The sequence below is a fragment of the Aethalodelphis obliquidens genome, unplaced genomic scaffold, assembly GCF_003676395.1.
Source record: "Aethalodelphis obliquidens isolate GAN/ISIS:26980383/991018 unplaced genomic scaffold, ASM367639v1 scaffold38, whole genome shotgun sequence".
In the NCBI taxonomy this organism is placed as follows: domain Eukaryota; kingdom Metazoa; phylum Chordata; class Mammalia; order Artiodactyla; family Delphinidae; genus Aethalodelphis; species Aethalodelphis obliquidens.
In genome coordinates, this window is record NW_020837982.1 from 11,198,383 (window position 1) to 11,211,020 (window position 12,638).

A 12,638-nucleotide genomic window follows, 5' to 3' on the forward strand; every position below is an offset into this window, starting at 1 on the left:
CATGCAACCAGAAGCCCTGGCTGATATACTCCCATACCTTCCAGAAGGGGAGGAAGGACTAGCTTCCGATGCATCTTTCCCAGGAGCCCCCGTTAATCTCTCGTCACATCTCCTTGGCCTAAACTGGTTCACATGCCCAATTTAGTCACTTTGGTCAGGGTGATACCATGTCTTATTGACTTAGGATTTCGTATTTGGAAGCAATCACTCTGGCAAGGTGATTGAAGAATTGACTGATTAGGTTAGAACAATTATGCCCCTCCTGGAGCTAGAGGTGGGTCAGTTCCCTCCAAACTGAAGTAGCAGCGACACAATGGAGGACGGAGGAGGGGCTATGGGGGAGCAAAACAGTGTCCACTACATTAGGGGTCAGCAAAATATGGCCTGTGGGCTAAATCCAGCTCTCCACCCATTTTTATATGGCCTATGAGCTAAGAATGGGCTTTTTTTTACCTTTCATACTCCATCTCAGGCCCATATGATGCAATGAAGGCCCAACTGATGAATGTTGATACCTTTAAGTGCTCAGGCTGGGGGAGAATTTGGAGGTGTGATCTGTTCAGAGGGGCTAAGAAAATAACACAGGCTATTGACTTCAGGGACATCTATTCCAAAAGAAAGGTATAGAATGTCATGAGACAGCTTGGCTGGCATCTCATGGTCATAACATACACACTGGATACTGACATTGATCCTCTAGATTTGCAACCTTCCTGAGCTCAGAGGATTTTTTTTTTTTCTTTCTTATTTATTCACTCCCCTGCCTCTAGAACAGTGCCTGGACTGTGGAAAGCACTCAATAACTATTGTCAAACGAATAAATCTAACCAAAATTTTGATATAACTACATCAGAAGGATGTAGGGACAGAAAATGCACATGTGTATGGTGGCAGTGGAGTGAAAGAATGAAACCTGTACATTTTGTAGCAGGAAAACAATAGATAGAGCCTAAAACTGAAAACTTAAGAAGTAGCAACAGAAGCCTGTGATTTGGAAATACATGGTAAACACCAAAAACAAAACAAACCCATAAAAGGATTTGGAATAGGCTGTCTGTGGGGAGAGAGAAATGGGCAGACTCTAGGGTTTTTTTGGGCTTTTTTTAAGCCTTATAACATCGTTCAGTTGTTTTAATCTATGGGCATATGTAGTGGGTTGCATGGTAGCCCCAAAAAAGATATGTCTGTGTCTTAACCTCTGGAACCTATGAATGCGATGTTTTTTTGGAAAAAAGGGTCTTTGCAGATGTAATTAAGGATCGTGAGACAATATTATCCTGGATTATCTGGGTGAGCCATAAACCAAATGACTAGTGTTCTTATAAGACACAGAGGAGAAAAGAGAGAAGACAGGAAGGCTGTGTGAAGACACAGCAAGAGACTGGAGTGATGCAGCCACAAGCCACGAAGTGCCCAGAGTCACCTGAAGCTGGAAGAGGCAAGGGAGGACTTTCCCCTAGAGCCTTTGAGGGGAGCATGGCATTGCAGACAACTTGATTGTGGACTCCTGGCCTCCAGAAGTGTCAGAGAATACATTTCTGCTGTTTTAAACCACCGAGTTTGTGGTAATTTGTTACAGCAACCCTAGGAATTGAATATAGCATGAGTAACTGAGATGAAAATAAAAACATTTATTGATGTTCTTCACCACATGGCTTAAAAGAGCAAATAATCAACAGATGCAGAAAAAGCATTAGGTGAAAGTCAACACCTATTTTTGATTCAGAAAAACCCCAACAGACTCCACGCTTCCACTGCAGGGGGCGCGGGTTCGATCCCTGGTCGTGGAACTAAGATCCCGCATGCTGTTGCGGCTGACCCCGAAACAAACGCCCAAACCCTTAGCAAACTAGGAAGTGACCAGGCCTTCCTCAACCTGATAAAGGACATGTATTAAAAATCTACAGCAAGCATCATGTATCTAGCAGTGAAACCTTAAACCTTAGGTTAGGAACCAATGACTGCTTCTATTCACTCCTGTGCTAGAGCCTCATCAAAGCGGAAAAACAAACAACTTCTGGGTACAACAATGTTCAATTGCTCCCGGGTCAGCAGGAGTGAACCAGAAGAGGGAAAGAATAGAGGTCAACTAAGAGCAAGTAGTAAGAGAAGGTGGGCAGAGATGGCTGGCGTGCAGGCGTAGCAGAGTGGAGCTGAAGCCCCCAGCATCCCCAGGTCTGGGAGTCAGAGCAGGGGAAAGAAAAGACTTGGGGGTGGGGTGGAGCTGACCAGGTGGGGGTTAGAGCTGAGAGGGCAGGGTGCTCCCAGGGGCAGTGATGCAATGCCAGTCCTGGCACCCGGCATGGGCAACTCCCCCGCCTCCTCCCCACAGGTGACAGCTTCCTTCACAGCAATTTCTGCCTGTAAACATCTACACTCATCAGTACAAAAAGCTTCAGCCTTTATTAGATAAAGAGGAGGTAGAAGACAGATGCGGGAACAGGCCAGGGACCCCTTCTCCTAACTACACATACACAGACATACAGACACAACTGAGAAAATAACAGGGACAGTTCAGGGGACAGACTGAAGGGCAGAGGGGGGCAGCACCCTCCGGGAGTGGGCCCGGACCCAAGGGTGGGCTGCGACCTGAGCCAGTGGCAGGCGTTCTGAGGGGTTATGCTTGAGCAGCTTGGAGATAAGGTCCTGGGCTCCTGCAGGCATGGAAGGGGGGATCTTCAGGTCCACCTGCAGAGGTAAAGGAGAAGGAGGGCCCCAGCTTTCATCCTGGCTGCTTTCCCTTCACTTCCCATTTTATTTGGCGAGTGACGTAAGCCCCACAACCACGATATGCCCACTCCCTGCCCCTGGCCCCTGCGCCAGCACAGACCCCAACCACACACCCGGGGCTAGCCTCCCACCTTGACGATGCGCCGATACGTCTCGTTGTGGGAAGCACTCTCGAAGGGGGGGTTCCCCACAAGCAGCTCGTAGCAGAGCACTCCGATGCACCACAGATCCACCTTCTCGTTGTGCGTGCGCCCCTCGATCATCTCTGGGGGCAGGTAGTCCAGGGTGCCACACATTGTCTTCCTCCTGGAGGTGGGGGTGAGTGGGCAGGGATCCCAGGTCCAGACCTTCTCTCCTTTCCCTGAAGCTTGACAGGGAGCCCAGAGACCCCAGGATGTGCCAGGGGAGTGTTCCAGCCAGGCTCTGATGGAGCCTTTGGGGTAGGAGTGGGGCGAAGACATACACTAAAGCCCCAAGCTGGGCTTACACACTGCGCCTGCGTTTCCACACTGAGGGCTGTGTGTTAAAATAATCAGATATGAGGGCAATGTTCACCTTAGAATTAAAGGAAAAATCTCAAACGTCCATCAAGCACATCCTGCTTACATTAATCAGGTGACATCTCTACTATGCACTATTATGAAGGCATTAAAAATGACGTGGGCGTATTCTCAGTGATATGGCAAGAAGGTCCCAATATATTTCGAGTGAGAAACCTGGGTGGCAAGACTGAGTCTCCTATTTTGGGTTTTTTCTTTTTGGCCACACCGCGTGGCTGGCAGGATCTTAGTTCCCCAACCAGGGACTGAACCCCGGGCCAAAACAGTGACAGCGCGGAGTCCTAACCATTGGACCGCCAGGGAATTCCCAGAGAGTCTCCTATTTTTGTAAAGATATTGCTGTGTCTGTATATTTACATAAGAACCACCCAGAATGTCTCTGGGTAACAAGACCTGGAGTGGTTTTACTTTGAATGCCCCAGCCTCACCCCCAGGGCCGGCCTCCTGGCCCACCATACCTCAGAGAGGGGGCGTGCACAGACCAGCCGAAGTCAGCAATCTTCAGCTCTCCCTGGAGCCCCAAGAGCAGATTCTCCGGCTTTATGTCTCTGTGAATCACTTTCTTCCCGTGGCAGTATATCAGAGCGTCCGCCAGCTCCTCCATAATCTGGGGGGCCAACGACAGGCAGTCAGACAAGGATAGACTTCGGGCTGCAAGCAGCGTCCCCCCAGCCTCCAGCCCCTGGCCGGTGCCCCAGGTGCCCACCCGCCCCGACCGTGGCTGTTCGCTGCTCGTCGAAAGTGTGGCTTTTCTGCAGCTCCTTGTAGAGCTCCCCCCGGGGGGCATACTCCAGAATCAAGTAGATCCTTCGCCGGTCATAGAAATAGTTGTAGAGACGCAAGATGTTGGGATGCCTGGGAGAGGAGACAGAGGAAGCATCAGGCTGTATCCTGGCATAAGGAAATGGGAAAGATGACAGGTCCCACTGCAGCAAACTGGGTCAGGCTTGGGCCAGGCAGGGGACACCAGGCTGGCGGTGCTAAGGGGGAACTGGACGCAGCTCTCTGGGTTCAAGGCCCTGGCCAGGACTGAGAGCTCCTTGGGGCTGCCTGACCACAGCTGCAGAGAAGACAGTCCGGATGTGGTGGGATTGGAAGAGGAGCGGGGGGTTGAGGCGCCAGGGGTACTGTGGCTCGAAGGGCGCTGCCGCGTACTGCAGATGGGCCTGGATTTCGATCTCCCTGCGCAGCTGGTGCTCCACACCCTCCTTCTCTATCTGAGACTTGAAGAGGACTTTGAGCGCCACGATGAAATGGCTTTTCTTCTCCCGAGCCAAGTACACATTTCCAAACTTGCCTTTGCCCAGAGGACGCCCAATCTCAAAGTCGTCGATTGTGAAGGAACGCCTGCTGGAGGGGGGGTGGGGGGTGGTAGGCAGCTGAGTACCGGTTAGTCGGTCCCCTGAGGCGTTTGCCTTCTCCCTGCACCTCAGCCCATCCTGCCCGCAGCCCTGTTTCTCTTCCAGGGGAGCTGAGGATGGATCAGGCTTTCTTGCCTCCCTACTCCTCCTGCCCTTACCTTCTACCTCCCCCATTTCCTACCTGTTCACTGTCCCTCCCCCTCTCTTGCCACCCCAAGGCTTGGGGCGCTTACATTGAGAAGTTTGGGGTCCGACTGTTGTTCTCCACCACCTTCTGGAGAGGGGCAGCTAAGGAAAGAACAGGGAAATTGAGGCCATCCTTTGACATTTTCATCCCCATCCACCTTTCCCAGACCCTAGTCCCCTCAGGTCGATGCCCTCCCCTTGTCCTAGTTACCTGTGGGCTGGGCATTGGAGCGGCTCATGAGGACAAGCGCAGAGGGGGTGACAGGCTCCTTCCGGAGGACTCTCTGGGGCAGGGTGTTCAGGCCAGACTGAGCCTGAGAAGGACCAGGGGGGAGCTCTGAGAGTGCCTTTATCCCAGTGACCGGGTTGGAATGTGCTACAAGCAGCATTTCAGGACTTGCTATAAAGCCACCCACCCACCTACCCAATCCCCAGTTCAAAGAGGAACACTGAGACCACAATTTAGCTACTCAGCCCGAAGACTCTGCTCAGAGCCCCATAGAAAATGAGTTATTAATAAACAACCTAAGTCAGCCTAAGACAGGGACTTACCCTCACACCTAACCTCTCACCTCTTTGGCCCTGCCCCACTCCACATTCTCAGGCCCAAGGCTGTCCAACCTTCAAAGTCTTGTCCATAACACCACTCCTTTACCCAGTGCCCCACCCCAGGGGGCAGTACAGGCTGGGGTAATGAACACACAAAATTCAAGGAGCTTTAGCACAGCGGTATTCTCATGGTCCCCTAAGCTCAGTCTGTTAAGTCTCAGATAAGGTCCTTGTGGCCTTGAGTGTTCAGCAAATCTCAGTATTTACCCCTTTGCCACAACAGGCTTTAGGACACTGAGGGCTACTCTAACGGCCCTGGACCACTTTTCACTTTCAACTTCTGAGTAATATACACCCCTTTCTTTTAGGAGTGACCAGTGTGGGCATGACAATGTTTTCTCATTCAGCCTCCACTATTGACAGCCTCATTCAGAGATTCACCAGGGAGGCAGCTGGTGGACAAGGGGACATATGGACACCCCCCAGGATACTCAAGCCCCGCAAACAGAGCAAAGCCCATGCAGGGCCCCTTCTTTCTTCTTTAGCCAAGAGAGGAAGAAAGCCTGAGTGCCCCTACAGACCTGTTTGCAAACAGTGATATTAGCATGGAATTTACAAATAAGCAAGTTGAACAAAATAGAGTGCAGAAATAGATCCACATATATGTGGGAATTTAATATATGTAACAAAGGTAGCATTTCAAATGAGAGGGTAGACTCTTCAGTGAAAGGTGTTGGGACAACTGGAAAATAAAGCCATTGAATGCTTACTTCACACCAGTCATTAAAATAAATTCTAAATTCTTAATTTAGACTTGTCCTGGACCTTTTAAACTTATAAACGTATCTAAATCCTTCCAGAGTCTATTTCTATTTCCTGCCTAGCCTATTTTTTCAGGACAAGGGTTGGGAATCATGGCCAAAAGGCCAGACCCTGCCTGCTCAGTCCCAGATGTCATCTGGATGTGACAAATAGGCTCAGCTCTGCAGAGGTCCTCACAGGCTGGTCAAACTCAAGTTGGCAGCACCTGATAGGATGTGGCTACAAGTGACCAGACTGGGGCCCATAAACTAGTGCAAAGCCGGGAAGAAAGTGGTAAGAGGATCGCCCTCTGCAGGACCTCAAATCTGCAAGCGGGACCTCGCCACGCGGGTGGGGGGAGGGGAAGTGGGAAAGCCCTTACCGTCTGCCTGCCGTAGGGCCAGGGGTAGGCGTTCTCCTTCTGGGCCATCCTTAGAAGGGAAGGGGGAGGGAACTGGGCAGAGAAGAGAAGCAGAGCCGTGAGAAGCAGAAAAAAAGGAGAGAGAGAGTGAGGGGTCGGACAGATCTAGCCGGAAGCGCTTGTCTGGGGCTGGTGAAAGGGAGCAGGTTTACAAGCTGGCCTCATCAGGGCGCATCCCGGAGCTCGCCTCGCTGCCCCAGCCCTGCTACCGGCCTCACCCCTTTCCAGGACCCTCTCTCCACTTTAGAGCAACCAGCAGCCCGGCAGAGTGCGTGCGGGCCCGCCCAACGGACCCCCCGACCTGCCGGATCACCTGACCTCTCCCGGCGCAAGGCCCCCGAAAGGAGGACAGCTCACCTGGAGCCGGCGGCACAGCCACCTCCCTGGCGGCTGGGAAACAACTGAACCTTCCCGGCCGCGCCCACGCAGAGATCCTTTCAAATCTCCCGCCCTGGCCCCATTGGCTGAGCGCGCCGCCCATGCCCAGTCCTCATTGGATGGGTGTCCCATTACGTAGCCCTAGGGGCCCAATGGAAAAGGTGGAATGCGAGCGCCGGAGCAGCTCGGGTTCCGGCTTAGGAAAGTTTCCCTCGACCCCCGAAATAGTCTCATGGGTTTTTTTTGTTGTTTTGTTTTGTTTTTAAAATTTAAGTCATCGATATATCTGGAATTTATCCTTGTATGAACTAGGGTTTAACTTTGTTTTTTGTCAGAGAGCCAGTTATGCCGGCATCATTTGTTAAACAAACTGCACCATTCCCAAGGGAATTTAAATGCTACCTTTGATATACTAAGTTAGATGCTCTATTCAAGTTTTATTGCTTGTTCGTTTGCACGTGTGTTTCTTTTTTTTTATTTTATTTTTTTCGGTACGCCGGCCTCTCACTGTTGTGGCCTCTCCCGTTGCGCAAGCTCAGCGGCCATGGCTCACGGGCCTAGCTGTTCTGCGGCATGTGGGATCTTCCCGGACCGGGGAACGAACCCGTGTCCCCTGTATCGGCAGGCGGACTCTCAACCACTGCGCCACCAGGGAAGCCCCATTATTATTATTATTATTATTATTATTATTATTTTAAGTTTTAAATACCTTATTGAAATACAGTTGATTTACAATGTTGTGGGGGGGGGTTGTTTTTTTGGCTGCATCGGGTCTTTCTGGTGCGCAGCCTTCTCATTGTGGTGGCTTCTCTTGTTGAGAAGCACGGGCTCTAGGCACCGGCTTCAGTAGTTGTGACTCGTGGGCTCTAGAGCGCAGACTCAGTAGTTATGGCGCATAGGACTTAGTTGCTCCGGGGCACGTGGGATCTTCCCCGGCCAGGGCTCGAACCTGTGTCCTCTTCATTGGCAGGCAGATGCTTAACCACTGCACCACCAGGGGAGTCCATGTGCGTTTATTCTTATGTCATTATTATTTTGTTCTTTGAGTCTTTTACTCATATTCCTAATAAGAATTTTCTACCAGAGGACCTTTCTCTGCAGGTCCCCCAACCGAGGCCAAATTGCTTGGACCCACTCTCACTTTTCTCCTTCTTGCTGCACTCCCTTCTCTGCTCTTTCCAACGCCAAATTTCATTATTGGGTTAAATAAATAGATTTTGGGACCTTCTATGAAATAACTAGTGGATATTTGTAAATACTGCCTGTCCAGCACCCTTCATCTTTCTTCTAATAATAAGACTCTAACTTCGCTTTAGGGAACCACCTGTCTCCCCATTCTGTGTTGTTGGTTTCTGTTGCTGCCAGCCCCAAATCGCTAACTTGATGGAGACACGTTGTAGAGGACTTTGTGGTTATCTAGCCAGCATCCATTCTCCCAGCGATTCCCACTTCCTGAAAGCAACTAGAGTTTTGTGGGTCTGAGAGGGAAGCTGACCCCATCCCAGGTCCAGGAGTGGACCCTGTCTGATTTACACCAGTCAACACCCTTTATTCTGGGATCATGGTCACTGGTTCAGGGATAAGCATGTGACCTTAGTGAGTCAGTTAGTGGGAATTTTAGGATTCTTGCCCAGAATGCTGGACAGAAGCTCCTTTTCTCCTGCTGGAACTGGGCAAGAAAGCACATAGCCTGCATTGCTGGTGGGGGTGCTCCTGCAGGGAGCAGGCTGAGTACGAAGCTGACATTGTAGAAGGCAGAAGAGAGGCCTGGGAAGAACCCGAGAACTTGATGACAATGTTGAACGTCTGGATGCCTATTTCAGCCATTTCCTTCCATGACCCAACAGGTTTCCTTCTCTAATGCATTGAGTTAAGAGTTCTGTTATTTGCTGTTAAAAGCATACTAACTGACACACATCTACAGACCTAGAGTGTTTGTAGTCATTTGGGTTGAATGATGCAAAACTACTGACAGTCAATTATTCTGACCTACAGAAAATTCCAATTTCATATGATTCACCCCGATGTAAATGAAATAAGTCCTAATGGGTTTCTAGATCAGTTCACAATGCTTTTGGCTGCAAGTAACAGGAAACTCAGTTAACACTGGCATAAACAGTAGACATCTATTTTCTCTTACATAACAAGAAATCAGAAAGTAGATAGTTTGGCTCAGGAACTGAACAATGTTAGAGGTCTGGATTGGCCTCTCCGTGATTCTCTTAACATTTTCCCATTGCAAGATGGATTCCAACAGTCTCTGTCTCTTTTATCAGGAAAATCAGAAGCCTTTCTAAAAGTTCCCAATATGGGAATTCCCTGGCGGCCCAGTGGTTAGGACTCGGTGCTTTCACTGTCAGGGGACCCTGTCTGATCCCTGGTCAGGGAAGTAAGATCCCCACAAGCCCCAAGGAGCAGCCCTCCCCAAAAAAAGTTCCCAGTAGATATCTCCTTGCCTAGAACTGTGTCACATGAGTACTGCAAAGGAGGCTGGTAACTGTGAGTATCTCTTCCAGCCCCTACAGTTAAAGCAGATCAGGGGTGTGGTGGTAGAAATAGGCATGTGCCACTGGAGGTACAGTGCTGTTTTCACTCAGGGTCAGCCCAACCCTGCTTCCCAAGATCAAGGAGCCCATTTCAATTTCAGTGCCTTTATCAACATATTTGGCATAGAGTGACTAGCTAATGAAGATCTTTATAAAAATCCTGTCGCTTGCAGTATACTTTATGCCTCATAATCTAGTGAAGGGAGACTTTTCTAGAGCGTGTCAGGGACACAGTGCATGGGTGGGATATGCCTGTTAGATCCCACACAGTATCTCTGTCCCCCGGAGTCTTTAAATTCCCACTTGCACATTATGTCGGAAGACATTTGGCCTTTCAGGAATAGTTGATGGGCCAGCATAAAATTGAGATTTGTATTATTCACAAAAAAACAAAGCAAAACAAAACCTATCTGTTCTAGCAGCTAGGCAACTATCAGCTGCCTGTTCCAGTTAGTGAACAAAATCTCTGTTATTTACCCCAGTGCTCCTCAAACGATCTATAGGGAAGAACCAGCCTTAATTATTGCCAATCCATCACAGATTGATACTTTTATAAAATACAATAAAAATGAGTTCCTTGAAAAATGAAATCTAAAAAATATAAAAATAACAAGCTCAGGCTTCCCTGGTGGCGCAGTGGTTGAGAGTTCGCCTGCCGATGCAGGGTACACGGGTTCGTGCCCCGGTCCGGGAAGATCCCACATGCCGCGGAGCGGCTGCGACCGTGAGCCATAGCCGCTGAGCCTGCGCATCCGGAGCCTGTGCTCCGCAACGGGAGAGGCCCGCGTACGGCAAAAAAAAAAATAAATAACAAGCTCGCTTTTTTTTTTTTTTTTTTTTTGGTTATAACCAATGTTTATAAAAGTACTGTGACAGGTGCTGTAAGAGTTTTTAAATACGTAGCTCTCAAATTCTATACTCATCTCGGACATAAAAGTAACAGTTCATGAAGTGGCGCCAGTCTGCGGGCCACGCTGAGTACCAGCAATCTACCTCCAGTGCAGCCCCATCCAAAACTGTGGCCTGTTCTCTTCGGCGAGGCAAGCTCAGCATCCACTCTCCCACAGGGATTCCCCAAGTTTATAAAGGTGGAAATGAGCAAATTCCTCCAGGTCTAACTCTTTTCTTCTTTCCTCTTGCTTTGCTTTTGCCTCCCAGTTCCTGTTAGATTGGGGATTCTGGCTACTGGCCAAGGAACATTGAGAGGTGTCCTTGAGGGGCAATTGTCACTATTCTACTCCCAGAGCTGAATTTTCCAGTGACTGGGAAGGGTCAGAATGTAGCGTGTTCCAAAGGTCAGGCTGGATGGCTGGGATACTGTAATGTGTGTGAGGCACACATGCCAGTCCTTTTATTTCTGATAATGGAATAGCCCCCAAAGAAATTTATTTACTTGTCTATGCTGGGTCTTAGTTGTAGCGTGCATGAGGGGATCTATTTCCCTGACCTGGGATCGAACCCGGGACTCCTGAATTGGGAGCGTGGAACCTTAACCACTGGACCACCAGGGAAGTCCCCCCTCCCCCTCTCCCCTCTCTCCCCTCCCCCACAAAGAAATTTCAAGACATGAATTCTCATCGTCAGCCAATAAGTCCCTTCCAGGGACGAGGAGTAGTAGACTCAGAAGGTTCTGGAAGGGCCTTGTTGGAGGCGCCTAGCCAATACTCCCCATGTCTCCCCACTAAGTTGTCCTCTTCAAGGTAAACCTGAGGCAACGCTGATGAGCTGAGTAGGTGCATCAAGACCTGGCTGCTCTCCTCCATCCAGACTCCTCCCGAGCATTCCCAGGTCAAACAGCATCGCTGGGGTTTGCTCTTGGCCATTAGAGCCCAAGTGTTCATCTTTAGTACAAACCGCAGGCCTGGACCAAACATCCCTGCCACTGAGATTGAGGCCTGAGGCCCCCTCCAGGTCCATGTGTGCATCCTCAGGGACTGGATCAGCAGGGACAGTGCCCCTGCCCATGTGGCGGGACAAGAAGCCTCTACACTACACTTCTGATGCATCGTAAAATGTTTTATTGAAGTGTACATACTGGAAAATGTCCAGCTGGACAAATTTTCACAAACTGAACACCTCTGGGTAACCAGCACCCAGATCAAGAAACAGAATATTACCAGCACCCCAGAAGGACCCCCAGCCTTCTTTTCAAGTCACTCCCCCCGGCCCCAAGAGTAACCACTGTCCTGACTTCTAACCCACATACTGGTTTTGCCTGTTTTTACCTTTATGCAAATGGGATCACACAGTATATATTCTCTGGCACCTGACTTTTCTCATTCAACATTATGTTTGTGAGATTTATCCATTCTGTTGATGTATTGGTTTTTACATATACATGAACATGATAAAATTTACACAGACTAGTTAAAAGTAAGTCTCCCAGTTCCCTGGTAGTCCAGTGGTTAGGATTCGGCACTTTCACTGCCTGGACTGGGTTCAATCCCTGGTCAGGGAAATGAGATCCTGAAAGTTGGGCAGCGTGACCAAAAAAAAAAAAGAAAAAAAAAAGTGCAGCAATAGATAAATATCATATGATGTTGCTTATATGTGGAATCTAGAAGAAATGATACAAAAGAACTTACTTACAAAACAGAAATAGAGTTACAGACGTAGAAAACAAACATGGTTGGGGGAAAGGAGGATTGACACATACACGATACTATATACAAAACAGATAACTAATAAGGACCTACTGTATAGGGCAGGGAACTCTACTCAATACTCTGTAATGACCTATATGGAAAAAGAATCTAAAAAAGAGTGAATATATGTATATGTATATCAGTGATTCACTTTGCTGTACAGCAGAAACTAAGATGACATTGCAACTCAACTATACTCGAATCAAATTTTTGTTAATGTATAAGGAAAGATAGAATGAGAAAATTACTATTTTGTATTTCCTTAAAGGGGCCCTGTTCTGGGTGGACACCAAGGAGGGGATGCAGGATTACCGACTGCCAGCTTCACACTCCTTCCGCGTTAGGTTACCAACGCTCCTGAGCTGTCCCCTTGCTAAGTCATCAGCGGTTCTCAAATCGAGCACACTTGGCCTCTGCAACAAAGGCTGGCAGACTGTCAGCCTCAGTCGTGACACATGTAA

The 12,638-nt window shown here is 49.0% G+C and overlaps 1 protein-coding gene across 13 annotated transcripts; it reads right to left on the bottom strand.

Moving 5' to 3' along the window:
- Window positions 1-1,611: 1,611 nt before the first annotated feature.
- On the bottom strand, window positions 1,612-7,104 carry AURKB (aurora kinase B). 13 transcript variants are annotated; one of them, XM_027130995.1, is made up of 9 exons: window positions 6,966-7,060; window positions 6,570-6,641; window positions 5,049-5,151; window positions 4,885-4,939; window positions 4,446-4,637; window positions 3,997-4,145; window positions 3,749-3,897; window positions 2,862-3,036; window positions 1,612-2,688 (listed from the first exon to the last, which is right to left on the bottom strand). In XM_027130995.1, exons 6-9 carry the CDS (start codon window positions 4,075-4,077, stop codon window positions 2,515-2,517), a joined length of 579 nt encoding a protein of 192 aa, XP_026986796.1. In that variant the 5' UTR covers window positions 4,078-4,145; window positions 4,446-4,637; window positions 4,885-4,939; window positions 5,049-5,151; window positions 6,570-6,641; window positions 6,966-7,060; the 3' UTR covers window positions 1,612-2,514. The 13 variants fall into 13 exon arrangements, with proteins under 13 accessions (XP_026986796.1, XP_026986789.1, XP_026986788.1 ...); XM_027130988.1 differs by having other exon boundaries at window positions 4,007-4,145; window positions 6,966-7,055; XM_027130987.1 differs by having other exon boundaries at window positions 4,007-4,145; window positions 4,446-4,640; window positions 6,966-7,055.
- Window positions 7,105-12,638: the final 5,534 nt, after the last annotated feature.